The 27,507-nt window shown below is 54.7% G+C and overlaps 1 protein-coding gene across 2 annotated transcripts; it reads left to right on the plus strand.

Annotated features, from left to right (window-relative positions):
* Positions 1 to 349: 349 nt before the first annotated feature.
* ZNF282 (zinc finger protein 282) lies at positions 350 to 25,956 on the plus strand. Of its 2 annotated transcripts, none has more exons than XM_081244338.1 (8): positions 350 to 626; positions 3,784 to 4,203; positions 11,206 to 11,332; positions 11,852 to 11,971; positions 13,737 to 13,856; positions 15,582 to 15,698; positions 16,809 to 16,922; positions 22,783 to 25,956. In XM_081244338.1, exons 1-8 carry the CDS (start codon positions 462 to 464, stop codon positions 23,568 to 23,570), a joined length of 1,971 nt encoding a protein of 656 aa, XP_081100464.1. In that variant the 5' UTR covers positions 350 to 461; the 3' UTR covers positions 23,571 to 25,956. The 2 variants fall into 2 exon arrangements, with proteins under 2 accessions (XP_081100464.1, XP_081100465.1); XM_081244339.1 differs by having other exon boundaries at positions 15,585 to 15,698.
* The last annotated feature ends 1,551 nt before the right edge of the window (positions 25,957 to 27,507 follow it).

A 27,507-nucleotide genomic window follows, 5' to 3' on the forward strand; every position in this document is an offset into this window, starting at 1 on the left:
GGGAGAGTGGGGAGGTGAAGGTTGCAAAGGAGTGAGGCAAGAGGAAAGGCCAGAACAAAGAGTCTGGAGACAATTGCCAATTTTTCAAAAGGGTCAGGTCCTTTGGGATGGGATGCCCAATAAATATTAGCCGAATTAACAGAAATCCAGCCCCAGGGCCCGCCTGCCTTGTTGGGGACTCTAGGGCAGGCAGGTATGAGAGGTATACCCGCGCAGGGCCACTTTGGGGGCGGCGGTGGCCCCCTGGCCCCGGAGCGGCCCCGTTGGTCCCCGCAGGCGGGCAGGAGCTCGGAGGCCATTGGCTGGCGCGCGGGCGGCGGAGGGGCGGGGAGCGCCGCCGAAGGGGACTGTTTGCTCCTACGGGCTGTAGATGGAGCTGTCCGGCCCCGGCGAGGGGGAAGGCGCCTGGAAAACGTTCTTCTTCTCCCTGGCCGGCCCGAGCGGGGAACAGCGCTCCCAGGATGCAGTTTGTGTCAACACGGCCGCAGCCTCAGCAGCTGGGCATCCAGGGCCTGGGGCTGGACAGCGGGAGCTGGAGCTGGGCGCAGGCTCTGCCCCCGGAGGAGGTCTGCCACCAGGAGCCGGCGCTGCGCGGGGAAATGGCCGAGGGAATGCCGCCCATGCAGGTGGGTGCACCCCCGCCGGCGCCATGGCCGCCCGCCTGCCGTGGGGGCGGGGCGGGGCGCCGGGCAGTGGGCGCCGGGCGGCTGGGGGCCCGGGCCGCGCGGGGCGGGGACGGAGGCTGGGTGGGCCGGGGCGCCGGGGGCCCGCGCGGCAGGCCCGGCCCGGCGCCCTCGCAGGCCCCGCCCGCGCCCCGGAGCGGAGGGCGCCCGAGGCCGCGTGCCGGCAGGGCCCAGAGCCGGCGCCCGGGGAGGCCCCGCGGGGCGGGGGGCCCGGAACGCGCGGTCCCCGGGCCCTGGCGGGGCCGTGACCGCGTCACCCACCCCGGCCCGGGCTCGCCAAGGGGCTTGCCGGCCGCACTCGCGCCGGGCCGGCGACGTGGGCGCGCTGGGTACCTCATCAGGTCACACTGCGGCCACTCTGACGAAAAGATGTTTTAAACGTTGTATGGCCATCTTTCACCGAGCATAACGAGCGATTCACCTTTCCCCGGCACCGGCTGTGACGGAGGAAAGGGGCCGCTGAGAGGTGATGCTGCCCTCCTTCCAGCGGTGGGCAAACTTGGTTGCACATTAGAAGCACCTGAGCAGCTTAAGACTCCTGACGCCCAAGCCTCGTCCAGACCGGTTAAATCAGCGCCTCTGGGGTTGAGAATAGGCACCAGTCATTTCGTAAAGGTCCATAAGGATCTCAGTTCCGGAGTCAGAGCTCCAGAGCGGTGTGTAAAACACGAGGACGTGATGCTGAGAGAGGCCTGGATAGCTTTGCCCGGAGGAGAGTGTGGGCGCTGACCCTGGGCTGGACCCCGCGGAGCCTCCTCTGTCCCTGGCCTGGTTCTCAGCCAGCCGGGTTCTGACAAGTCGGCCAGGAGTTGCCGTGTCCTGTTTGATCATTTTTCAGCTTTAGGTCTCCAAACCTGTATAGGGAAGCAGAATTTGCCGCCCCAAAATATGCCTCTTTGGCATAAGGATTATTTTAAGATGGTTATTTTAGAGAAGCTGCAGGCACGGGAGAAGCTCTGAAAACCAAGTAGGAGTTCCCTCTGTAAAAGAGAAATCTCCGTCGCTCTACCAGGAAGAGGAGCATGACTCAATGTCTCTGAGAACTCTTACCAGTGGAGAAGGCAAGGACTTACATCTGCATAAACCCGTATACCCTTGTGTCCTGTTCTTTTCCTGGTCACCTCCTGTGACTGACTCCTCCACCCCCCCCAACATCATCTTCTGTCTTTAGCTGAAGATGGTATTTAAGGTAGTGGCCTGGGCCTTTCTGGCGAGTAACTCAGTTTTCTGGGTCTCTCCCAGGTATACAGGAGGTATACTTGTTTTTGTTTGTTTGTTTGTTTGATTTTATTTAGTTATTTTGGCTGCGTTGGGTCTTCGTTGCTGCACGCGGGCTTCCTCTGGTTGTGGCGAGCGGGGGCTACTCTTTCGTTGAGGTGTGCAGGCTTCTCATTGCGGTGGCTTCTCTTGTTGCGGAGCACGGGCTCTAGGCGCACTGGCTTCAGGAGTTGTGGCTCGAGGGCTCTAGAGCGCAGGTTCAGTAGTTGTGGCACATGGGCTTAGTTGCTCCGCGGCATGTGGGATCTTCCTGGACCAGGGCTCGAACCCGTTTCCCCTGCATTGGCAGGTGGATTCTTATCCACTGCACCACCGGGGAAGCCCCGGTATACAGGTTTTTAAACTTCGTTTTTCTCATGTTAATCTGTCTTATGTCAATTCGCCCATTAGACCAGCCGAAGAACCTAGAAGGGTGGAAGGAAAATTTTTCTTCCCCAACACCTGCAAAAAGTAAACTGGGCCCAGTGACTCTCTGAACTTCCACCATCAGCCCTTGCCCCCTTCTGTAGGCCAGGCTGGAATGATGCCTGAATGAGCCCCAGTACATGGCTTTGCTGGAAATATTACTGCCCCTTATGGAGCAGGGTCTGGGGCCCAGGTCCTGCTGCCCTTTCTCCCATGTCAGGAGTGATTCCCTGGAAGCTGGGTGATGCTCCTCTGTGGCTGTCACAGCTGCTCTGAGTTAGAGAGGGCAGTGAGCATGCCTGTCCCTCCCTGCCCTGCTCACCTCTAAGTAACAGGTCTCCACTGCGCCCAGCCTGAGGGCCTCTTCAGCAGCAACGGAGAGAACAGAAAATGACACCTCCTCCTGTCCCATGTGGCAAGGAGAGGCCATTTCAGCCCTGCTGTCCAGTAAGCCCTGGGTAGCTGGTATGGTATGGGGCCAGTTCCCAGGTCACCAGTGCACAGTCACCACCCCACTCTTGGTCATAGGGCTCAGCTCCTAACTTGCACCCAGGGGACCTCGCCCTCCAGGGTAAGGACCCAGAGCTGGGGGGAGTACCAGAGGGCCGGGACCATCAGGTACCCCTCCCCCCTGGGAAGCAGGGGGGGCTGGGAAGTCTCCTCTTCCTCTTAGAGGTGTCCCCTCCTCCTCTCCTCGGTGAATGACATTTTTTGGCAAACCCACTTTTATTTTGGAAACTATGAATACGTACTTACATAAGGAGACACAGCTGCTCGTCTGCCCTCCTGCTCCCGGTGTCTCCCTTGGCCACAGCCCTGCTGGAAAGGCTGGCAGCCCAGTTACCTGAACTGTGTTTTCTGTCACCTGCAGCACCTAGAACTACTCCAGTTGACGGCGCAGCGAGGTGCTGTGGAATGACCGGCCACTTCTCTGTGGCTCTATTTCATCATCTTTAAAGCAGAGATAGATAATCATTCTTGCCCTAACCTGCTTAGAGATGGCTGGGAAGATTAGGGGCAGGTGACTGACATGAAAGTTTTTACTTTGAAACAGCAAACACTGGGCAGCTCTAGAGTTCATCATTAAGTCTAGCCCATGAAGGAAACAGATGGGCTCACCAAGGGAAGTGGTTCGTGACATTTTAGGCAGGGGTCCACAGCCTTGACCTCTCAAGGGTCAAGGTGGGGTGGCAAACTAGTGGCCAGCTTGACTCCTGCAGGTGGGAAGTGGGAAGATTGGGTGGGTGGCTGCCCGAGCTCTTGCTGGCATGTTAAGGAACACCGTAGCCTGAGAGGCAGGGGCTTGGCAGGAGAGCGAGACTCTGCAGCATTGGATGAGTTGTCCCCTGCTCTCAGGCCACCCTGCCTCCTCACACAGGGTCTCATCCCCGCTGTCACTTTCTCCCTTGTCGCACAGGCTCAGGAATGGGACATGGACGCCCGGCGACCAATGCCTTTTCAGTTCCCACCCTTCCCAGATAGGGCACCCGTCTTCCCCGACCGCATGATGAGAGAGCCCCAGCTGCCCACGGCAGAGATCTCCCTCTGGACCGTGGTGGCCGCCATCCAGGCCGTGGAGAGGAAGGTGGACGCCCAGGCCAGCCAGCTGCTAAACCTGGAGGGCCGGACGGGGACGGCCGAGAAGAAGCTGGCCGACTGCGAGAAGACGGCCGTGGAGTTCGGGAACCACATGGAGGGCAAGTGGGCGGTGCTGGGGACCCTGCTGCAGGAGTACGGGCTGCTGCAGAGGCGGCTGGAGAACATGGAGAACCTGCTGAGGAACAGGAACTTCTGGGTCCTGCGGCTGCCCCCGGGCAGCAAGGGCGAGGTCCCCAAGGTAAGTGGCGGTCCCCAGGGGCAGGGATGGCGGAGAGGACCAGCCCACGTGGACAACGCTCTTTTTGTCAGGCCTTCTCACAAGCGTCTCTGGCTCCCTGTTGCCTGACTTCAGTGTCTTCTTCCCAAAGCCTGCCTCCACTCTAACCACTTCGTCTGGAATGTTCCACTGCAGCAAGGCTGGCCTCCACCCATGCCCCACGGAGCCCGCAGGCCCTGCCTGTGAGCCTTTGCCCTCACTGTTCCCAGTCCCCGCCCGCCCCCAGGTGTCTGGGCGTCCACACATTCCGACAGCTCCTCATGCTTGGGTTTCCCCCTTGGCACCTGCAAATGACCCTTTGTCATTGGTTGTCTTTGTGTCTGCTCCTCTGAATGGTTGGAGACTGACCCAGACCACGCCACCCAGAGTCACTTGAGTCATGGCCACCGCCCTCCGGTGGGCCCTCCTCACAGTTCAGAATTCACGCTCCGTTTCCTGTTCCGTTTTCTCTCCTGCTGTCCCCGGCTCATCAAGCCTGCGGGCTCAGTCAGCACGCCCCTGAGAAGATGGGGTCACCCTCCGGAGACTCCACGTGCGGCTGCGTGTACTCTGCCTTCCTGTTACCGTGGGCTTGCACCCCACCCCTTCACTTGCTCCAGGAAGTCACGCAGCATCTGCCCTTTGTCCCCTGCCTCGTCACCTCCTCCCTCTCCACTAGCTCATCCCCGCCTGCAGCGTCGCCCGTCTCTGTAATAAAAAAAAACTGCCTCCAGTGGTGCCTCATTTCTCTGCTTCTCTTTACAGCTGTCTTTACTTGCTGTCTCCGATTCTTTCTTCATTGTCTCTCTCTCCCTTTTTTAACCTTTTTATTATAGAAAATTCAAACCTAGACAAAAGTAGATCGAATCGTGTGATGAACCCTCACGAATCCATTGTCCAGCTTCTGCAATGATCAGCTCTTGGACAGTCTTGTTTCGTCTAACTCCCTACCCACATCCCCCTCCCATTTTATTTTGAAGCCCATCTCAGACAGCAGGCGTTTTAATTGTAAATATTTCAGTAGGTAGCTCTAAAAGGTAAGGACTCTTTTTTTAAAGTAATAATCTCAAGATTATCACTAGCATAACAAAGATCTCAACCTACTCCAATATCCAGTCAGTGTTCAGATTTTCACTTCTTCCAAAAATGTTATCTATTTTTTCTGTTAGTTTGCCTGAATCAGAACTCAAGTAAGTCCACACACTGTGATTCCTGTGTCTCTGAAGTCTCTTCAGTCTGTAAGTTCCTCCTCCATCTCTCTCATTTTTCCTTGTAGTTTATCTGTGGAAGAAACTAGGCCATCTGTCCTGTGGAATTTCTCACTCTCTGGATTCTGCTCTTGCATCCTCTGGGGTCTACATCTAACATGTTCCTCTGTTCTCAGTATTCCAGCAAATTGGTGACTGGATGATTCTCCCTGGAACGCACGTGGTTGAGGCTTTTGCTGCCGCTTCTCCGTCCTAGTGGTCTTGCCAAGGCTCTAATGACATCCGTGGTATTAAAGCCAAGGGTTGTTAAAGCCATGGTATTAAAGCCTCCGTCTTCATCTCCCTGCCCTGTCAGCTGCATTTCACGCAGGAGACCCCTCCCTCCTTGAAACGCCTGTTCGCATGCCTTCCAGGATCCCCGCAGCCCCTTGGTTCTTTTCCTGCAGCACTACCTGCTCCTTCTCAGCCTTCTTTGCTGCTTCCCCTCCTTCTCCTGACTTCTGGCGTTTGGAGGGGTCCAGGGCTCCGTCCTGACCTTCTGCTCACTCGCTACACTCCCTCCCTCATGATTTCATCCAGGCCCAGCGTTTGAGACGCTGCCAACTCTCAAAGGCAGTCTTTCCCTCCCGCTCTGTCTCTGTATCCGGCCCAGACTTCCTCCTTGAATGCAGAGTCACGTTCCTACCTGTTACTTCAGCATCTCCGTCAGGATGTCAGTAAATGTCTTAGATTTAACTCGACCCGACTGAACCCCCGATGTCTGCCTGAACCCCTGTTCTACTCAAAGTCGCCCTCCTCTCCGTCGAAGACGAGAGCATCCTTCCAGCTGCTCAGGCCACAAGCCTTAGGGTCATCTTTCTCTCCTTTCTTTCTCACACCCAACTTCCGCTATATTAGTAAATACCATCTGATTTTTCTCCAAAACATATGCACAGCCCGGCCACTCCTCCCCACCTCCACGGCTCCCGCCTTCATCTGTTGGAGCTGTGGCTTCCTCCCTGGTCCTCTTGTCTCCATCCTGGGCCCCGCCCCCATACAGTCTGTTCTCAGCAGAGCAGCCAGAGTGATTCTTTAAAAATATCCATCAGTCATGACTCCCCTGGCAGTCCAGTCCAGTGGTTAAGACTCTGCACTTCACTTCAGGAGCCATGGGTTTAATCCCTGGTCGGGGAACTAAAATCCCGCATACTGCACGGCGAGGCTAAAAAATAAATATTCGTAGCTTTCTTCCCTGCCCCCGTACCCCCAATAAGGAGGAAGAAAAAATACAAATCAGTCATATTACACCTCTGCTTAAAACCCCCCAAATGGCTCCCCATCTTATTCAGCATAAAAGCCCCCATTTCGTCAATGGCCCCTTCCCTCTGGCCCACCCATCCGACCTCATTTCCCCCTCACCCTGTCTTGCCCACTCGTTGCTCCCCATGGTCCCATGGCAAGGACTTTCCTCCACTGAAGGGCCCCCGCCCCGTCGCTCCCATTAGGGGTTCTGCTCAGCTTGTCCCTGGCTTGCTGTCCCTGGCCACCCAGGCCCAGCTCACTCTTTCCTCGGTCCCCGCTCTCATTTCCTCCAAAGCACTTATGACATCAGGCTTCTTAAATACTTTTTTTTTTTGTCTCTTGGTTGGTTTCCCTCTGCTTGGTTCACTGCAGTGTCTCCGTGCCTACAACAGTACCTGGCTTACAGCAAAAAATGTTTGCCGAATGACTCTCCAGCTGGAGGGCTCACGCTTCCACATAAGGGACTGAGCCTTCTTAGTCTTTGTATCTGGTAGCCGACCCAGTGGCTTTGCCGGAGGAGGTGCTGGACAGTGATCCATTGAGGCCACGCAGAGCTGAGTTCTAACAGTGACTTTGGTTCCTCCCTAAGCCACCCCCACCACTGCAGCCCCCAGGGGCTCGTTTTTGTAGACTTTGGCTTATATAACATCTTGCTGTGCGGCATAGGTGGCATCTCCTCCCACGCTGCCCTTTGCCCTTGTCTGCGCTCTGCTTTAACTCGGTGCTGCGCCCCGGCCCTGCTGTGCGTTCTGTGTGTTGGGCCAGGCGTTGGGGGTCTTGAGTTGACACATACCCTCACAGAACAATGGAATGGTTGTGGGGTCCAGAATCAGAAGTCTTGGGTTTGAATCTTGGCTTTGCCATGTGCTGGTTTTCCTACCGCAGGTCAGCTATGTTTTGTGTTGTCTCTGAGCCTCCTCAATTCCTGTTTGGAAAGAAGTGAAATATAAGTAAGTAATTTAGTAAGTAAATTCCCAGGTGGTCTCTCTGAGCTTCAGTGTCCTCATCTGTAACATGAAGATGATAATATGCCTACTTCATGGAGTTGTGAGGATTAACTGATTTCGTTGATGGGACAACTCTATGTAGCTCATTGTAGTAGTTCTCTATCGCCATGTAACAAATGACCCCAACCCTTAGCAGCCTAAAAAAATTATTATTTATCATTTTGCAATTTTCGTGGGTTAAGAATTCAGGAGCCACTTAGCTGAGTGGTTCTGGCTCAGAGTCTCATGAAGTTATAGTCAAGCTGATGACCGGGGCTACAGTCATCTGAAGGCTTGACTGAGGCTGGAGGATCGGCTTCCAGTATGCTCACTCGCCTGTGTTGGCAGGAAGCCTTAGCTAGTTCCTCACCACTTGGACCTGCCCCACAGGGCTGCTTGAGCATTCTCACAACATGGCAGCTGTCTTCCCCTAGAGCGAGTGATCCAGAAAGAGAGACCAGGATGGAAGCTACAATGTCTTTTATGACCCAGTCTTAGAAATTGTACACCGTCACTTCTTTATTTATTTGTTAGGAGCAAGTCACTCAATCCTGCACTCAAGAGGAGGAAAGTTGGATTTATTTTTTGAAGGGATTGTCAGAGAATTTGCAGACATATTTTAAAACCTCCGTAACCATAAAGCACCATGAGGATGTTCATTAATGTTGCTGGCAGTGGTTTTAATTCATTGTAGACTCTTGGCCTTGATTCTCTTTGTCAGAGTCAAAGTTAAGGCCGCTGTCTCGGCGTCTCTGTGCCTCGTGGGTTCTATTAATTGGTTAATTGTTCATGGATAATTCATGGATATTCTTTCCTGTCTGGCTAGGCTGTAGGTTCCCTGCAATCTTGGCCCATGTCTCAGAGTTCTGCTGCATCCTAGCAGAGTGAGGTTTTTGCAGAGTGCTGTCTATTTCCAATTGTGGGACTATGATTCTGGAGTTTTGACTGGTGAAGGGGTGGGCAGAGGAGTTGGTGTGTGGGAAAAGACAACAAACTTGGTTTTGGATACATTTAGCTTGAGGTACTTAAAAGATGAATAGGGACTTCCCTGGCGGTCCAGCGGTTAAGACTTCGCCTTCCAATGCAGGGGGTGCGGGTTCGATCCCTGGTCAGGGAGCTAAGATCCCACATGCCTCGCGGCCAAGAAAACAAAACATAAAACAGAAGCAATATTGTAACAAATTTAATGAAGACTTCAAAAAAATGGTCCATATCAAAAAAACAAATCTTAAAAAAAAAAGATGAATAAATGAAGCCACTCAGAAGGCTATTGAAATGTGAACTTTGAAGGGAGGAAGGAACGCTGAAGGGTGTCATCTGCAAAGAGGTAACCACTGAACCTGTGAAAAGAATGAAACTGCCGAGGGGAAAGTGAGGAAACAGGGCAGGGTGAGGGCAGAACCCTGGTCCCGGGGGGAGGAAGACGGAGCAGGTACAGAAGACGTGAACCGGGTGGGCAGGAGGCAGCGTGGTCGTGGAGACCAAGCGGGAGGAAATTCCAGGAAGGTGGTCTGACCTTTCAGAGAGGTCTGAGGGGGTGAAAGCTCACAGCAGGAGGCTGATGACCTCTCAGGATGTGGTTTCAGAGAGTAGGGGATGCTCATAGATTTCGGGGGTTAAGGATGCCTGGATTGGGAGGAGAGCACAGAACGTGTGTCTCGGGGTGTGTCAAGTGAAAGGGAAGAGTAGACTCATTTGTGGTGGCAGAGTGGAGTGGGGCTCCTCTCGGGCTGGGGGTCCTGAAGGCGGAACCGGGGGAGACGGAGAGACGGAGAATGCCAAAGGGAAAAGGTGGTTTGGGTTGAGTTTCACCGGCAGGAGGAGGAGAAATGAAGGGCACACGCGGGGGGCGGGGGTGCTGGCTTGGCGAGAAGGAGGGCAGAGACGGGAGTTTGCCAACAGCGACCTGCCATCAAGGGGAGACCGGAGGAGATGGCGGAAGGCCTGGGGAGCGCCGGGGAGAGGGAAGAGTGCGAAAGCAGCCCCCCGGGGAACACAGGGAGACGCCAGCAAGATCACCAGAAGGCTTCCGAAGCAGGCTGGGGCCAGGAGGCCTGAGTGTGTGGTGGTTGTCACCTGCAGAATTTTGTGACTTTTATCTAGAGCAGAGAATTAAAATGAAGAAAGTGGCCTGTATCCGTTTTCCCAGGTTGGGAATTTGCCGAAGTCTGGTGGAAGGTCCAGGGAATTAGGAGTTCTAGTTCCGTTTCTAAAGATGGGAGTCAGTCAGTGGGTGACATACAGGTCTGCACATGGCACCTGCCCAGTCGCCCTTAGGGTGAGGAGCACCTGATACCAGGGCTGGCATTTATCATCTGTGTACGAGCACTGCCCACTTACCAAGCAGTGCACCAGCAGGCCTGACACCAAGAGTGCTGCTTTTTTTATTCACACAAAGGTGCCGTGTGTCAGGTACAAAGACGGACGGACTAGGGTTAGGGCCTTGGGGAGAACCCAGGGCTTGGATTTCAGAGCGAGAGGGAGAGGCTGGTCCAGCAGGGGTGGGAAAGTGGTAGGAGGTAAGGCTATGTGGTCAGAGAAGTGAAGGTCAGATAGTGAAGTCTTGGAAGTGAAACCATCTTGAACAGTTCTGTCCGAGATGAGGCCATGATGGTGAGTGCCTGAAATGAGTACAGACGAGAATCCTTGTCGACCTGAAACAACCGCTTTATGGAGCAGATTAGATGACCTTGAACACCACGTGACTGACATTGGATGCTGGATGACTTGGGCCACAGTGGGACCTTCCTAGTGTTGGCAACAGCTATTCAACACATTCAGCAAATATTTATTGACTCCAAACTACATGCTTCTAGATGCTTGGGATATAGCAGTGCACGAAACAGATCAAGATTCCGGAGCCTTAGCACGGGCAAGTTTTAGTGACAAAAACGTGGCTGTGTACCTAGGGGTGACCTGACTGAAGTACAGGTTCTGTAACAGGGTTTTATCGTACTTGGCTCGCTGATACGCACTCCAGGAACCTGCTGCATCTCTGTCACCCTGAATGCCAAAAGCTTTACCTTCAGGTACCCAGTTTACCTAAAAGTGAAATTACAAAGGATGTGGTTAAATGCTTAATTTTTTTTTTTTTTTTTTTTTTGGCGGCACGCGGGCCTCTCACTGTCGTGGCCTCTCCCGTTGCGGAGCACAGGCTCCGGACGCGCAGGCTCAGCGGCCATGGCTCACGGGCCCAGCCGCTCCGCGGCATGTGGGATCTTCCCGGACCGGGGCACGAACCCGCGTCCCCTGCATCGGCAGGCGGACTCTCAACCACTGCGCCACCAGGGAAGCCCTAAATGCTTAATTTTTAAAAGGTAGTGGTGACCATCATGGTTACTGGAGGCACAGGAGGATCAGGAACAGAGTGGACTGACTCCACTGAAACGGGCCGGGCGGGATGGGGAGGACGGGGGCCGTGGATGGAGTGGGCCCAGTGCCCCTGATGAGGAGTTGGTGACGGGGAGGAGCGAGCAGGAGGTTCCAGACTAAAACTCTTGTTGGCCCAGGTTCCGGTGACGTTTGTAGACATTGCTGTGTACTTCTCTGAGGACGAGTGGAAGAACCTGGATGAATGGCAGAAGGAGCTTTACAACAACCTGGTTAAGGAGAACTACAAAACCCTGATGTCCCTGGGTAAGGGCGCCTTCCCTCCCCTGTGGCGGGCACCTCGGGAGTGGGGAGTGAGATGCTTCTCGACCCATGGTGCACCACCCCCGGGCAAGGTGTTTCATGTTTATACCTCATGGAAACTCAAGAAACGATTTGCTTGCCTGCTAGGAAGTTAGAATGATTTGTAGCAGAATGGACCGTGACAACAGGGCCTGTCACTGCAGGAAGGAACACTGTGGTGCTGCCAGTGTGGAACTACAGCCAAATAGCATCACTGCGCGCGGACTCCCAGCAGCCTTGGATAAGCCGCAGTCGCTCTGCTGCTGGCTTTCAGAGACCAGCTGTTTCCACACCAGACACTGGAGAATCTATTGACTTGTTTTCATAGTTCCTCGTGAGAGATGACCTGACGTACTCACATAACGGCCACCACCTAGAGGACCGCTGGGGTGGGATGGGGGAGGGGAGAGCTCCACATCGCCCTTGATCAGGGCCCATTGATCAGCTTCACTCAGCTCTTCCTTCCCTTCCACCTCATTCCAGACTCGGAAGGTCCAGTGTCCAAGCCAGATGCTCCACCCCAGGCCGAGCCCCGGGAAGAGCCTTGCGTGTGGGAGCAGCGTGACCCAGAAGAGAGAGAAATCCTGATGGATCCAGACACAGGTGATGGCAGCCAAAGACAGCCCTAGGTCCGGGGCAGGGTGGGAGAGAAGCACCGCCATCCCTGCATGAATTCCAGGCGGGCTTCTCCTGAGTTGTTCGTGGGGCCAGTTCTGCTGCCCTTGATATTTGGCGGTCACCTACAGGAAGAGTGTCAGGGCCAGAAAGCGCACCACAGATGTTTGTCTTTTGGGTCAGAACCGTGTAGCTCGAGGTGCCCAGGTAAGCTGGAGAGAAGAGAAAGCAGAGGGGCGGGGGGTGCCTTGCAGCCTCCCAGGCCTGATGGGGGCCCTAGACCTGAGTGCAGCTCCAGCCTAGGGAGGTGGGCAGAGGGGGCTCTGCGTGGTGCATGTGGGGTGCGTGGCCGACTGCTTCGTGCCTGGCTGTCTTCTTCAGTAGCCTCACCCCGTTCTCACAGACGCCCCATCACAGGCAGCCTTACCCTCCAAGGCTTTCTCCTCATTCAGGGGAGATCCTACGTTCTGAGGATCCAGTTCCCCGAGAACGTCACACCTGGTGATGGGAGGTGCGAGGCTTCTCGGGACCTCAGCTCTCCGGAGCACTGTTGGGCCAGGTGACGTCTGGTCCTTGAACTGTATTCTCTGCCTTATCCCAGGAACCTTCACCCGTTGGCGCCCTCTGCCCTCCCTCCCTTTTCAGTGGAGGGTGTATTCACTGAAACTTCCCTAGAAGGTAGCTCAAGGCAGCCCCCTCCCCCCATTCTGCTCTCTTTATTGAGATATAATTCACATGCTGTAAATTCACTTTTGAAGTGTATCATTCAGTTCACCAAGTTGTACAGCCGTCATCACTATCTAATTCCAGAACATTTTCATCACAGGGAACCCCGCACCCATGAGCAGTCACTCCTGTTCTCTATGCCCCCCCAGCCCCTGGTTGCTATGGATTTGCCTGTTCTGAACATTTCGTCTAAATGGCTCCTCCCCGTCTCAGGTACCACAAATGTTTGAGGTCAGCAGCTGTGGTGACCTTTCACAGTAAAGCAATGTAACCTCAGCCATTCCACTGAGTTATCATCCATCCCTGTGCCAGATAGAACAGGGACCACTGTGGCCTTTTTATGGATGGACCGAGCAGACTGAGAGCCACAGAGGGCGAGTGACTCATCCTCTGGGCTGGGGGCAGAGGTGAAACCAGGATCCGTGTCTTCCACTTCCTCATGTGGTCTCTCTCCTGCTGGCTCCTGCTGGGGCTAGTGTTATACATCACACCACAGACCCTCATAAGAGGAGCATGCCCCTGTGGTCACGTCATGGGGTCTGCGTGGAAGATATGTTGCTGTCTTTTATGCAAAAGGATGCTGTGCGTTATCCATCCAGGAATGGGACGGGGTTGCTTCCCTTTGCCCAGTCTAACTTCGTGTGTGTGTGTGTGTGTGTGTCTGTGTGTGTCTGTCTGGCCCACTCTTCCTGACTGGTGTGCAGAACAAGGACGAATGTCTCCCACACGGAGGGAGACCTATGGCCTGTCCTGATTGGCACCCACCCAGCGTGGGCTGTTTCTGGAACCCTCTCCCAGCCTTACCACACCTCATTTTGTGGCTTGGCCTACCCCCTTGTCCTGAACGTCAATCGCCTCTCTGCTCCCAGGTCCTTCTCCTGGGGGTTCCCCATAGTTGCCCAGAGAAACCCAAGACCCCTGTGCTCTTCCCTGGCCGGTGCTGTCAGCCGTGCTCCTGACCCCGGGAACGTCCAGCTGACCATCATTCATGAAAACGGCACCAAACGATGTGATTCTCTGTCCCCAGGAGCAGAGCCCCTGGTGCCTGCACAGGACGCGCCCTCTCAGGTGAAGCGGGAGGAGGCCCTGTGCGCCCGGGGTCAGCGGGGCCTGGAGGAAAGAGCCATCCCCACGGAGTCCATTACCGGTGAGTGGGCTGACTGGCCGCCCGAGCCGGGTGGCAGAGGAAAGGTCCAACGTGGTCTGCAGGCGCCCAGCGTTGTCTGACGTGTGTGCCAGGCCAGAGGCCTGAGCTGAAAATGGAAGATTGTGGGTCCAGGATGGATGGAGAGACGGGGTTTCCCACGAGGCACAGACCCGGCGCACGACGTGGACGAGTTACCAGCACGTCTGGGCTTAGCCGCTCTGTTTTCTCTTCTTTGTGTCACCAGTTGTCAACTGTTCCTTTCTTCCCTTGGAAAGTAGTATCTGCAGAAGTACTGAGTGCGAGGCGTTTTACAGGTCCCGTGGGTGGGGGAATCTGTGGGTCCGTGAGACCTGCTCCTGACCGGCGGGAAGAGCTTTCGTTGTTTTAACCAAGCACTTAGGGCTGCTGGCTCTGTGTCAGGCCCCGCACGGCCGCAGTCCTGTCGGGTGGTCTGGATAGCTCCTCTGCGATGGCATTCCGGCTGGACTTTGTCCGTGAGATCTCTGTTAGAGAAGATATGTATTTATTAGCCAGAGTTCTCCAAACAGTCAACAGGGTGTGTGCATGCGTGCGTGTGTGTGTGCGCATGTGTGTAGAGAGATATTGATTGAGCGATTGAATTTAAGGAGCTGGCCTCTGCCAACTGGACCTCTGGGGCAGTCTGCCGGCAGGATTCCCTTTTCCTCGGGATGTCAGTCTTTTGCCATTAAGGCTGTCAGGTGGTGGGACGGGGCCCACCCACATGATGGAAGGCAGTCCACCTTACTCAAGGTCTTGTTGAACTCCTCAAAACAAAAAAACAACACAGAAACATCGAGAATAACGTTTGGCCCAGTATCTGGGTACTGTGGTCTAGGCAAGTTGACACATAAAATTAACCGTCACAGGATATATTAACACGTGGTAGCTCTTTACTTATCCACAAGTTATCCCTCAGTCAAAGCCTCACACTCATAGGTAAGTGATAGCAGCCCCCAAGCAGAGGAAAGCCGCTTCCCAATTCATCCGGTCCATTCCTCAGAGAGCATCACAGAGCTTCAAAGGGATCTTTAAGAGATAAGAAGGCAATAAAGGGTAAATGAGGTTTAATAGACTCTGCAGAGGAAAGAACGTGCAGGATACATCTTAGAAAAATCCCGCTAAGATGGTTAAGATAGGGCTTCCCTGGTGGTGCAGTGGTTGAGAGTCTGCCTGCCGATGCAGGGGACACGGGTTCGTGCCCCGCTCCGGGAAGATCCCACATGCCATGGAGCGGTTGGGCCCGTGAGCCATGGCCGCTGAGCCTGCGCGTCCGGAGCCTGTGCTCCACAACGGGAGAGGCCACAACAGTGAGAGGCCCGCGTACCGCAAAAAAAAAAAAAGATGGTTAAGATAAAGGGCTTCCTGGAAGGTGTCATTTTCCTGGATGGTCCCTGCAGGAGGAAGACCTCCTTCCACAGTGTTGCTCAGGCCTCAGGCGTGAACCTCGGTTGAAGGAGTTAAGTTCCTGAAGGACAGGAAAGCTCTCTCGATGACATCACTGTTAGGTCACCCCGTGTAGTATCCACTTATTTGCGGCAAAAGCTCCAGCAACTGAGGCCAAGCTGACCTAAAGCTTTAATTAACTAGAAAAATTACTGCTGATGTTTAGGGGAAAAAACTAATTGCCTGACACGAGAGACTTAAAGCACCGCCTTGCGGGCATTTCCGTGTCCCCCGACACCTTTGCTGCTCTGTTCCCACAAGCAGACTCACCAGCTTCTGCCCAAGACCTCCTGTCCCGGATCAAACAGGAAGACCCGCCGTGCGTGTGGGCTCAGCAGGAGTTGGCGGAGAGGGACATCCCAACGGACCCCAACTCAGGTGAGCACGCCGTCGGAGCACGGGGAGGATGACTTTTGTAACTGCCAGAAAATCAATCTGATTGAGTCACTTTGGTCAAAGTCCAGTGAAAGACTGAGGGAATAAACTACAGTGTGTTCCTCAGGTGGCAACTTTGTACACATTTTGGCATAAAACTATTAGAAAAGTGGGGAGGATTTCTCTAAAGTAATCATCACACTGATAATTTGTACTGTCAGTGAACTGATACTAAAATGACTTCACTGATTTCTGAAATATAATTAAAAAGCCTTTTAAAAGTTGTATATATTTCTGTGACAGAAGGAAAGTAATTTACATTTCCTGGAATCTTCCTTGAGTGAATAGCAGTTAGATGTCTCCCAGGAAACTTCTGGGGAGAGTCCAGGCATAAAGGGAAGCATAAAAGAACAATAGGGAAGCTCTGCCCGCCCAGGCCCCGTGTGCGTGTGCGTGTGGGCGTGCGTGTGCATTTGTGTGCGTGTGCACTGTGCGTGTGCACGTGTATTCACATACGCTTGCAGAGCTGGAGGAGGCCAGTGTCATCTTGTTTGCTGGTTGTGACCCCAAAGTCTCATGCATCCCCACACACCAGGAAAAGAAGCAGCTGTAAAATCTAGGATTCCGGGTCATTTGTCAACTCTACAACTTCACAAGGGGGGGACGTTGAAGGGGTCCAGGGCAGAGGAGCAAGCAGCGCCCTCCCGACAGAGAGGCGGCAGTGTCCACTGCAGTGCCTATTAATGACCTTTGTCCACCGCTTCTGCCGTGGCCCATCTGGAAGGCCGACCTCTCCTCCCTTGGTCCTGTGGGCCGGCAGAGGCCAGGCTCCCCTCCGGCCTGGCCCCGCGGATGGCCCTGGGGCTCTGAGGACAGAGCCAGAAGACCTGGGTTCCGGTCCTGACTCTGCCGCCACACAGCCTCCTCCCTGGCAGCAGCACCAGTGAGGTCCCATCTGGGGAGGCTGTTGGCAGGCGGGGGGACAGGGATACCCAAACTGCCACACGCCCTCTGAGCAGAGCAGCGGCCTCTGCACGTGGCAGTGTTCGAACTTCCGGTGGGATGCTCGGTGGAAAGGAACAGGCTGTAAAGCTGCCTTCTTTCCCCGAGCAGAGTCTCTGATCTCCGCACACGACATCTTGTCCTGGATAAAGCAGGAGGAGCAGCCGTACCCGTGGGGCCCTCGCGACTCCATGGAAGGAGAGCTCGGATTGGATTCTGGCCCCGGTGAGTGTGCATCCAGTGGGGCCCCTGGGTGTTTTGTCCACAGGGATGGTTGCTCACCCAGCCTAGCCCCTTATAGGATGATGTTCTGTCACGGCAGGCTTTCGAAGGCCTGTATCAAAGCACTGTCCCCTTTCCTTCTGGAGGACGGCAGGTATGTTAGTCTCCTAGGGCTGTCTTAACAAAAATACCCAACTGGGTGGCTTAAAACAGCAGAAATTTATTCTCTCATAGTTCTGGAGGCCTGAAGTCTGAAATCAAAGGGTCGGCACGGCCATGCTCCCTCTGAAAGCTGTGGGGGAGCCCTGCCTTGCCTCTGCCTAGCTTCTGTGTTTGTTGGTGATCTTTGGTGTTCCTTGGTCTGTGGATGTGTCACCCCAATCTTCTGTCTTCACACAGTCTGTGTCTTATAAGGTCACGAGTCACATTGGATCAGGGGCCTGCCCTCCTCCAGTATGACCTCATCTTAACTACCCCTGGAAAGATCCTATTTCCAATTAAGGTCACATTCTGAAGTACTTGGGGGGTCCAGATTTTGATGTATCTTTTGGGGGGATGTAATTCAACCCATAACAACAGGGAAAGGCGAGCAGGCTGGGAGCGAGCTGAGGCCGTGGTGTCTGAGCCCCAGGTGATGGCAGCAGGTGGCTCACACACTAGGAAACACTCACCAGAGCACCCAAGGCAGCTGACACCCCAGAGTAACTGGGAAGATCCTGAAGCTCAAATAGGAAGAGGGGATTTTTTTCTGCCGACAAGTATGAGGCCAAATATCTCCCCTGACTTGGGTCTCTTGGGTCTTTTTGGAAGCTCCCTTACTGGCCGAGGACCTTTGTCATGTGTTGGTGGATTAGGTAACACGTAACATCAGGCTCACATTCCTTGCCAGGGCCAGTACCACTGAAACGGCTGGCTTAATGTCCTCTGGGTGATTGGGGTGGTGATGGGACAATTAATCGTATGTTCCTTGCTCACATGCCTGACACCCTCTAAGAGCTCGAAATCCATGTCAGAGCTGAGGACACGGGTTATTTCTGAATCTGAAGGGACATTTAAAACCCAGGTGAGGGGATCTCACTCTCTGTGAGACAAACTTAGTTCATTCTGGAAGAGCAAGTGGGGCCGGAGGAATGGGCATGGGATGGCAGAGGAACGGTGCACATCCTTGTCTAAAACAGAATTTCAGTTGTCCTCTTTCTAACGTGCTGGTGGGGTGGGGTGTGACAGGGACATCCAGGGGACTGCCTGTGAGGGCAGGCAGAAGTGATAACGGTGGATGCTACCCATGCTCTGCAGCACTCAGGCCACCATTTCTAGCCCTGGCCCTGAAGGCAGGGGTACCAGATCACCAAACATTGTGCCAGGAGACTCTGCCCAAACCTTTGTCCCTCAGCGCTGCCTTCTGGTTTCTTCAACTTGGCTAAGAGTGTGTGGGCTTCAAGGAGCCTTTTCCTGGGACCTGCGTGGTTGTGAAAACAATGTGAGAAACTCGTGCAGAAATCAACAGGCTTTGCAAATTACCAACACGCTTTCCTTCTCCAGTTCAAATATGCCGAGCGACTCCTAGAACAGTTTGCCCTGTGTTGTTTTGTCTCCGGGAGGCCTTAGAAACTTTGCATTTGGGAAGAAATGCCCAGAATTGGGAGAGAGGGCTGTCTGGAAATGCTTCTCCTGCCCACCCAGTCACTAGAGCCTCATATCAGAGCCTCTTGTCTTTCTCCCAAAATGAACCTGCCTTCCGCTCATTAATGTTGGAATGTGAAATTAGTATCTCACCTGTGATTTCTTTGAGGGTTTAAAACCCACCTAGTGCTGTGGTTGCCCAGGACAACCAGGTAGACTTTTGGTAAGACGTGGCATCATGTGGTCGTCTTCTGGAGGGGGCTTGGAAGGGGAGAGGGGGCAGGGCTAGAGAGTAAAACGCAGTAATATATACATGTTCATGCCAGCCCCCTTCCCTGGCCCTGCCATAAACAAGAGAGAAAGACCTGGTGTCCTGCTTAACTCAAAGTCAGATGGCAGCCTAACTGGACATTACATTTTAGTCAAAAGGCTTCCTGGCTTTATATATTAATGAGTGGGTATTACTCTCTGCTCTCTGATAGTTAGTGTAAGACAGAAAAAAAGTCTGGTTCCCTCAGAAGTAATGTGCATGGGGCTCCACTGAAGCAGGAAGTATGAATAGGGGTTTGGAGTTCAGTGGCTACCGGGTGCTTCTGGAGAGAGTGGGGAACCTCGGGCCAGACCGCCCTCCCCGGATGCCAGTACTCAAAACACACTCGCAAATCACAGGATACGATTTGAAAGCACCCTCCTGAAATTCCCACGTACTGCCTTGGGTTAAAACTGGTTAAAACGGTGATTCCAGCCTTTTTTAGTCTCTGTGACTTGACAAATATTTACCTCGTGCCTGCTCTATGCTATGCAGTACTACAGGCACTTGGAGTAAGTGGTGAAGAAGGACCAGGGGCCTTTCCCTCTGTGGGACGGTGATGGACCATAAGCAGGCAAACAAGATCAAGTCGGGGTGGTAAGTGCTCTGAGGGTAACGACTCAGGGAGAACAGGAGGATGGGAGTCGGGGCAGGAGAGGAGGAAGCACTTGAGTGTGTCCAGATCATGAGAAGGAGCTGACCATGGGGCTGCTGGGGAAGGGAAGGCCACAAAAGGGAAGGCCATAGGGAGGCCATCTGGGGAATGAGGTTGGAGCAATAGACAAGGAGGGGTCTGACCACGTATGATCTATGGGCCAGGTTAGCGTCTGGATTTTATGCTAATATGAAAGGAGACTAAGGGAGGGTTTTAAACACAGTGGTGACATGATCTGGTTTACATTTTTAAAACGTAAGTTTGGGAATTGACCGGAGTCAGGTGGGGAGAAAGAGCCAGAAGCAGGGAAACCATGTAGGAGCTAATGTAGTGGGTCAAGAGACCAGGTCAGGAGGTGATGGTTGGAAATATACCTGATGGATTGTCTGTGGTGGATGAGGAGACAAGAGTGACTCCTAGGTTTTGATCCAGAAACACTGGGCGAATGGTGGTGCTGTTTGCTGAAATGGTGAGTCCTGGAAAAGCAGCAGGTTAGCTGTGTAAATTAGGTGTTCTCCTCTGGACCCGTTCAACTTGAGATGACATCCAGGTAGCAATGTCAAGAGTCTGAAGATGGAGAGCCTGGGGCTAGATTGATTGGGGAGTTACAGGTTGCAAGGACTTCTGACACCAACTACCTGGCATTAGGCCAGACTTCACAGGTGAAGCACCTCGTTCTCCACCTGACTGTGCTCACCTCACACAGCAGCTGCAAGTTCGAGGGTCCCCAGACCACCTGCACTTCTGACCAGCTGGTTGCAAATTCAGGGGTCTCCATTAATGCCTCGGGTGCAGTAATTCCCTAGAACAACTCACAGAACTCAGGAAAGTGCTATACTTACAATTAGTTTTATTAGAGCAAGAAGATTCAAATCAGAACCAGCTGAAAGGGGAGATCCGCAGGACCAGGTCTGGGAGGGTCCTAAGCATGAAGCTTCTGTTATCTACTCCCTGTGGGGTCGGGAGTGTCATGCTCCCCGCACAGTGATGAGGGACAGTACTGCCTACCAGAGAACCGCACCGGAGCCTCTGTGTCCAGAGTTTGTACTGGGGTTTCTTTACATACGTACAATTGATTGAATATTCAGACTGCTTTAAAGAATAAAGACATTTATTATCGGGCTTCCCTGGTGGCGCAGTGGCTGAGAGTCCGCCTGCCGATGCAGGAGACACAGGTTTGTGCCCCGGTCTGGGAAGATCCCACATGCCGCGGAGCGGCTGGGCCCATGAGCCATGGCCGCTGAGCCTGCGCATCCGGAGCCTGTGCTCCGCAACGGGAGAGGCCACAACAGTGAGAGGTCCGCATACCACTAAAATAAAATAAAATAAAATAAAAGACATTTATTCTCTTATGTAACTAAGAGGTGGTCCAGTTTTAGCCTTGGTTGGTTCAAGGATGCAGCTGTATTATCAAGGACCCAGATTCTTTCCAACTGCTTGTTCGGTCATCCTTGGTGTGGATGGAGCAAGCTGGCCACAGCTGTTCCAAGCATCACCTCCAGACCCAGAGGGAAAGGAAGGGCCATCTTTTTTCCTGCACTGTCTCCAAGGAGACGCTTTCCCGGAAGCCTCCCAGCCAACACATCTCATCGGCCAGAACAAGGTCCCGTGCTTGTATCTGAATCAGTTACTGGCCAGTGAGTTCAAGTCCTCATGTTAGAGGCGGGAGGAGAAGGTGTGACGTAATCCCCATGGAGAGTGGAAAAGTGGGGTATGCTGAGTCATGGGGTAGGATGCCAGGGTCTGAGGTGTGTGATCTTCTCCAGCTACTTGAGTGCTGTCACTGCTGTCACTGCATTGGGGTCCCCCAGGCAAGCCCAACAGAGGAGAGAGGGGCAGAGGGGGCACAGGAGCTAAGCTGGGTCAGGAAGGGAGAACAGAGGCGGGGGGCGGGGGGGAGCAGGGAGGCAGTGGACAGAAGGGGTCTGGTGCTCAGTCCGAGTTTGAAGAATGATCAGAGTAGGATTAGGATTGTTTGGGGTTGGGTTTCCTGGGAAACAGTCCCTGAGATGGAGGTTTACATGCATGTGGTTTCCTTGGGGGTCCTCTTGGGAATAACACCCATGAAGGAGTGAGAGTAGCCAGTCGGGTAGAAGGAGAAGCAAGGCCCACAGTGCAGCTGTGACAGAGGCCACAGCCAAACCTGCAGGATCAACGGCATGACATCCTGGATCGAGGCTAGGCGAGTTACGGTGGCCCCTGCCCCTGGCCGGTGTCCTATGGAAATGGTTCTCTGCCTGGTCAGTGTTGGTTGGGATAGAGGGGGCCAGGCTGGGCCCAGTCTGTCTAGGAGTGTCACGTAAGGAACACATGTCACGGGGAGGGGGCTCCTGCAGGAAGAAAGGACTGTGAACTGGGGATCGAGGAGGTGATGGAGGGTGAAGGAAAGGGAAGACTCCTAAATACAGTCAGCAAACCCAGTAGTGCCTTGGAAGTCGGAGTCCTGGGCCTAAGATTGCTGCTCCGATGCTCAGAGCCTGGGCTTTGTGCCCCACTGATCCCAAGGTAGTGTGGAACCATGCACCCTGGAGACTCAGGGATGCGGGAAAGGGCATCATTGCAGGAGCGAGACAGGCGCTTCCTGGGGAGGCTGGCTGGGCAGCCACTTCCACACGAGGATGTGGAGAGCGCCAGTCACATGTGGTCCGCGGCCAGGCGGGGTCAGGCGCCAGGGTGGGACTCATATCAACCCGGCTGACCCCGCCGCTGTACAAGGCCGAAGGCTGCCTGCTTAGTGGAGACGTAACTGCAAATCGCAGGGTGGTTATGCGCCCGGCCCCCTGCATTCCCCTCCTGTAGGCCTTCAGACGGGCTTTTCACCTGGGATAGGTTCTGGCAAACTGTCTCCCTCCAGTCGGGAGATTCTCCGTAGGTAAATTAATACTGAACATCAGAATACAATTAAGTCTTATTATTTCCAGGCGATTCCGCCTTCCAAGGGGACTTCCGCAGAGCACCGTTCCTCCGCCCACCGGCTCCTGGCATCTGGGGGTGTTTCCTATCCTAACTGCATGCCACCTGCCTGACCCGCTTCAGGTGCTCTCCAGCTGGTGGCTCTGTGCAACTCCGAGGGTTGGGGAACTCTCTAGCACAGGGAACGTGATCATTTGCCTTGTTCAGTCCCCTCATCCTTTAGAGAAGCTGAGGCCCGGCTAGCCTGTGACTCGCGGGAAGCCGCAGAGGAACGAGTTAAGGCCCGGGGCCCCCTTGCAGGGACGGCGTGAGTCCTGGACCGAGCAGTGTCAGCATGTCGCTTCTTCGTGTCTCCCCCCCAGGTGACAGCCTGCTGATGGTGAAGAACCCGCCCCCGGCCCCGCCGCAGCCCCCGCCCGCCCCGCAGAGCCTGCCCCCGCTGCCGGCGCCCCCCGAGGACTCGGGCGGCCCCCCGAGCCGCGGCGGGGGCGCGCTGCTGGACGACGGCTTCCCTGCGCTGCCCGGCGAGCGGGGCGCGGGCGGGGCGCAGGCGGGCGGCCAAGCGGGCGGCGGCGGGGCCGCGGGGGGCGCGGGCGCGGGCGGGGGCGGCGGGGGCTGCGGCAGCTGCTGCCCGGGCGGCCTCCGCCGGAGCCTCCTCCTGCACGGCGCGCGCAGCAAGCCCTATTCGTGCCCGGAGTGCGGCAAGAGCTTCGGTGTGCGCAAGAGCCTCATCATCCACCACCGCAGCCACACCAAGGAGCGGCCGTACGAGTGCGCCGAGTGCGAGAAGAGCTTCAACTGCCACTCGGGCCTCATCCGCCACCAGATGACGCACCGCGGCGAGCGGCCCTACAAGTGCTCCGAGTGCGAGAAGACCTACAGCCGCAAGGAGCACCTGCAGAACCACCAGCGGCTGCACACGGGCGAGCGGCCCTTCCAGTGCGCGCTGTGCGGCAAGAGCTTCATCCGCAAGCAGAACCTGCTCAAGCACCAGCGCATCCACACCGGCGAGCGGCCCTACACGTGCGGCGAGTGCGGCAAGAGCTTCCGCTACAAGGAGTCGCTCAAGGACCACCTGCGCGTGCACAGCGGCGGCGGACCGGGCCTCGGCGCCCAGCGGCCCCTCCAGGCGCCGCCAGAGCGAGACTAGGGCTGGGCCGGGGGAGGGAAGGGCCCGGCGGCAGGAGCAGGGGGCGGGGGCGAGCCCGGGGGCGTCCTGAGGCCCCACGATCCGATCCTGCCCTTGGTTCTCGGGGCGCCTTCCCTCCCTCTACCCGCCACCTGCTGGAAATCGGGAACAGGAATTGCACTCCAGACGGGGTCCCCTGAGTGTGGGGCAGGGGTCCCCTAGACCTGTCCGGCCTGAATGGACAGCCCAGCTCTTCTCATAGGGTGGACCAAGGGGGCCGGCACAGGGAAGGTGCCGGAAGGACAGCGGATAGGTCCCTCTTCCGGCACCCCCCCTCAGACACCTAGCGTGCCCATTGGGCCTCTGGGGTCACAGATTGTGATCAGGGGAAACCACCAGGGAGTCTCGGAACCCTTCTGAGATAAAGAAATAGGTCCTAAAGTTAAGAGACCCTAAAAAAAGGAAGCGAAGGTGTCCCGGTGAGAGGAGGGACGTGCTAAGGGATGGATCTCCGTGATGACAACACTGCCTCGCGTTTGAATAGCGCTTTATACTTTTTTAAACACGTTTTCTATCCGTTATCTATTTTCACCCTTAGCCTATCCCTCTGAGGTACGTGGGATAGGATTTTCCTGACTTGATAGCTGAGGAAAGTGAGACACAGGTGAGATGGTTTGCCCGAGATCACACAGAAGAGAGTGGCAGGGCTGGGACCAGAGCCCTGCCCCCAGCGCAGTGTCCCCACCACACACACTGCCTACCTCTGGCACGTGAGAGACCTCTCTGGCCTGGTCTCTCTCCTCTCTCTTTCCCCTGACCCACCAAAAATAATCAGAAGCAACAGGGGCCAACTCATGGGGTTACTGGGAATGGGGAATAGATGGACTAGAAAATGCCCGGGGTTGTGCTTCCAGAAGGTTCTTCCTGTGTGGGCACCGCTGGGCGAGAGGGAGGGCCCCCGGCCCCCAGCCTGTCCCTCCCACCTCCAATCCCTCTTCCTGGTGCAGCAGCATCTTTCCACTGCACAGCAGTGACCTGGCCCTCCAGAGGCAGCTAGCACCCTGGCTCAGACCTCATCCTGATGATTTATTCGTTTCCCAGGGCACAGGGGTGAGGGAGAGGCTCTTGCTGCAAGGGCAGCCATCGAGGAAGTGAGTCTCTTCCCAGGAGGGCCGGGGCCAGTAGGTGCTAGCGTCTGAGAGCCTCAGTCTCTCTCCTGCCCTGAGCCTCCCAACTGGTGCTGTCTGTTAACCGACCACGCTCGTGGACATGGACACAGACCCTTCTCTGCTCCAGACCCTGCAGGCGCCTTGGGAGGCGCCCAGAGGACTCCCCGTGTCAGTACATCTGCTCTGTGGTCCTGATGGGCCACAGCCTCCATTTCTGCGTCTTGCATGGCCAGGCGCTGGGGTGGGGTGGCACACCCCAGGACCCTTGTTTGTGTCAAGAATGACTTCCGCTCCTGCCGTCGGTCCCACTTCTCTCCCAGCCGGGGAGCACGTGTGTGCGCACTCTGCTTCTGCCTTCCCCTCATCTGTGCCGCTCTGCTTTCCTCAGACCCCTTTTTGCCGTGCAAAGGGAATTCTTGAAATTAAATAAAAGGTGTCCAGATTGCAGACTGCATGTTCACAAGGCCGGAGGGCTCTCCAGCGTGGCTTCGTACAGTAAACCCTCAATGAACTGGAATCCAGCTAACTGGGATTTTTTTTCCCCCTTTATTCTGCTTTTTGAAGGAGGCACATCTTAAGAAAATGAGAAGTTAATTATAGACAAGCTCAATGGAGTTTTGTTGGAGCAGAAGGGGACCCTCTAGTCCATTGTACCGGTTGGGAGGTAGCAGTGTTCTGCTTTTCAAAAGCACGTGGAGAAAATCAACATGTTCATAACCTAAATCACGGGACGTAAGGCCAACAGGGTTTTTTGTTTGTTTGTTTGTTTCTTGCTTCTTCGGGCTGTTAAGAGTGTGAAGGAGGGGGAGAAATCCCCACTGAGACTTGGTTTGAAACATTTGAGCCCATAGCTCGAGTCTGTCCCTTTATTTTACCTTCGAGGAGCTGATTCCCAAAGAGGTTTCATGACGGATGAGTGAGAGAGCCAAGGCCAAGTTTCTGGTTTCTTGCGTCCTAGTCTGGTGGGCCCCACGCACCAAGTGCCCCTCGGTTATACCACAAGTCAACCCAGCCTCCAGCCCCAGCCCCTGGGGGAGTCCTAGAGTGAGCTCTAACGCACGCCCCCCCCCGGAGCTGAGCAAAGGTGGTGACACTCAATGTGGACCTCCCCCAGGCAGCGAGGATCCTCAGTGTGGACCCTGCAGTCCGCTTACCGAAGCAGGACGGCGGTCCTGCTTTGGGGGTGGATTTTAATTTTCCTTCCGATAATGTGTTAATTAAAAGTATTTTAATGAAAAGATCAATGCATGCAGTAAAAATCGGTTTAAAAAAAGAATGAAGAGTAAAACTCTTTCCTACCACATTCCTGTTGAGAAGCATCCACGGCCAAGAGCTTATATGTCCTTTAGACCTGGAGGAGTTGGGGCTTAAAGGATGCGTTGAATGGAGCAGGGGAAGGAGGGAAAGGCAAAGTGGAATGAGGATCCAACATGTTGGGGAGGCAGGAACTGGGGCAGTAAGGCAGGAGACTGGCCTGGCTAGAGCCGGGGTGTATAAAGTTGTAGGTGATGTAGATGCAAGGTGAGTCGGGGCCAGGCCATGGAGGGCCTTCAGTGCCAAGACTCTTCCACAGACGGGCTGCCAGTTAGCCTGCGATCTGCTGTGCCACAGACACCCTCATCCCCCCCCCTTAGAACTCCTTAGAAACAGTGCATAGCTTCCTCAGAGAGGAAGTCTTGAGACGGCAAGTTTAAGGTAGCTGCCACTGAAAATGAAGAGCCACAGGTGGACAAAGTTATCTCACCACCAAGGATTTGGGCGCTATAACTGGCTCTCTGAGATCTGGTCCCGGAATATTGGGTGATGGCAGAGGGTAAAGGAAAAATGGGTGTAAATACCAGGCACAAGATGAACCAGCCTGTGTCTGTGTTTTACAGCGCTGGCCCATCGGTTTGTTACTGTTAGAAAAACATGTAACAGCATTTTATCATCCTAGGACCCTAATAGTTTGGGGGAGGCCATGGCCATCATTCCATCCAACACTGACTTGCTAGGGAGCCATCATGGAGGGACATCTCTAAAATGGTTATTCTTGAGAAGAGGGGTCCTGGATGTAAGAATCTCACATCCCCCTACCCTGTCCAGCGAGGTTCCTGTAGGTCTATAAATCTCCTAGTGAGATGCTGGCAGTGTGTGCTAAAGGCTGAGAACCTCTGCTCAAACCTCCTTAGACACATTTTAAACCCATATCAGTCCTCAGCATTCGAATCGCTATAGGCTTACTATCTCCTATTATAAAAGAAGACTCCCATTTAAGAGTACAGGGAGGGACTTCCCTGCTGGCGCATTGGTTAAGAATCCGCCTGCCAATGCAGGGGACAGGGGGGTCGAGCCTTGGTCCGGGAAGATCGCACATGCCGCAGAGCAACTAAGCCCGTGCGCCACAACTACTGAGCCTCCGCTCTAGAGCCCGCGAGCCACAACTACTGAGCCTGCGCCCTAGAGCCCGCGAGCCACAACTACTGAGCCTGCGTGCTCCTAGAGCCCGTGCTCCACAACAAGAGAAACCACTGCAGAGAAGCCCACGCACCGCAACGAAGAGTAGCCCCCGCTCGCCGCAACTAGAGAAAGCCCACGCACAGCAACAAAGACCGAACACAGCCAAAATAAATAAATTTATTAAAAAAAATTTTTTTAAATAGCCGAGAGAGAGCCTATATCCAGTCTTAGAAGTGTAAGCCAGCGTTGTTTACCCGGGTGTCCCCACACCTTCCGTCCCAATGGGATCGATATCCTTTAATGGTAAAGGGGCTTGAGTCCCCAGCATATAGTGTCAAAACCAGCAGCCC

The sequence above is a fragment of the Mesoplodon bidens genome (genome assembly GCF_964165515.1).
Source record: "Mesoplodon bidens genome assembly, chromosome: 9".
NCBI classification, from domain to species: Eukaryota; Metazoa; Chordata; class Mammalia; order Artiodactyla; family Ziphiidae; genus Mesoplodon; species Mesoplodon bidens.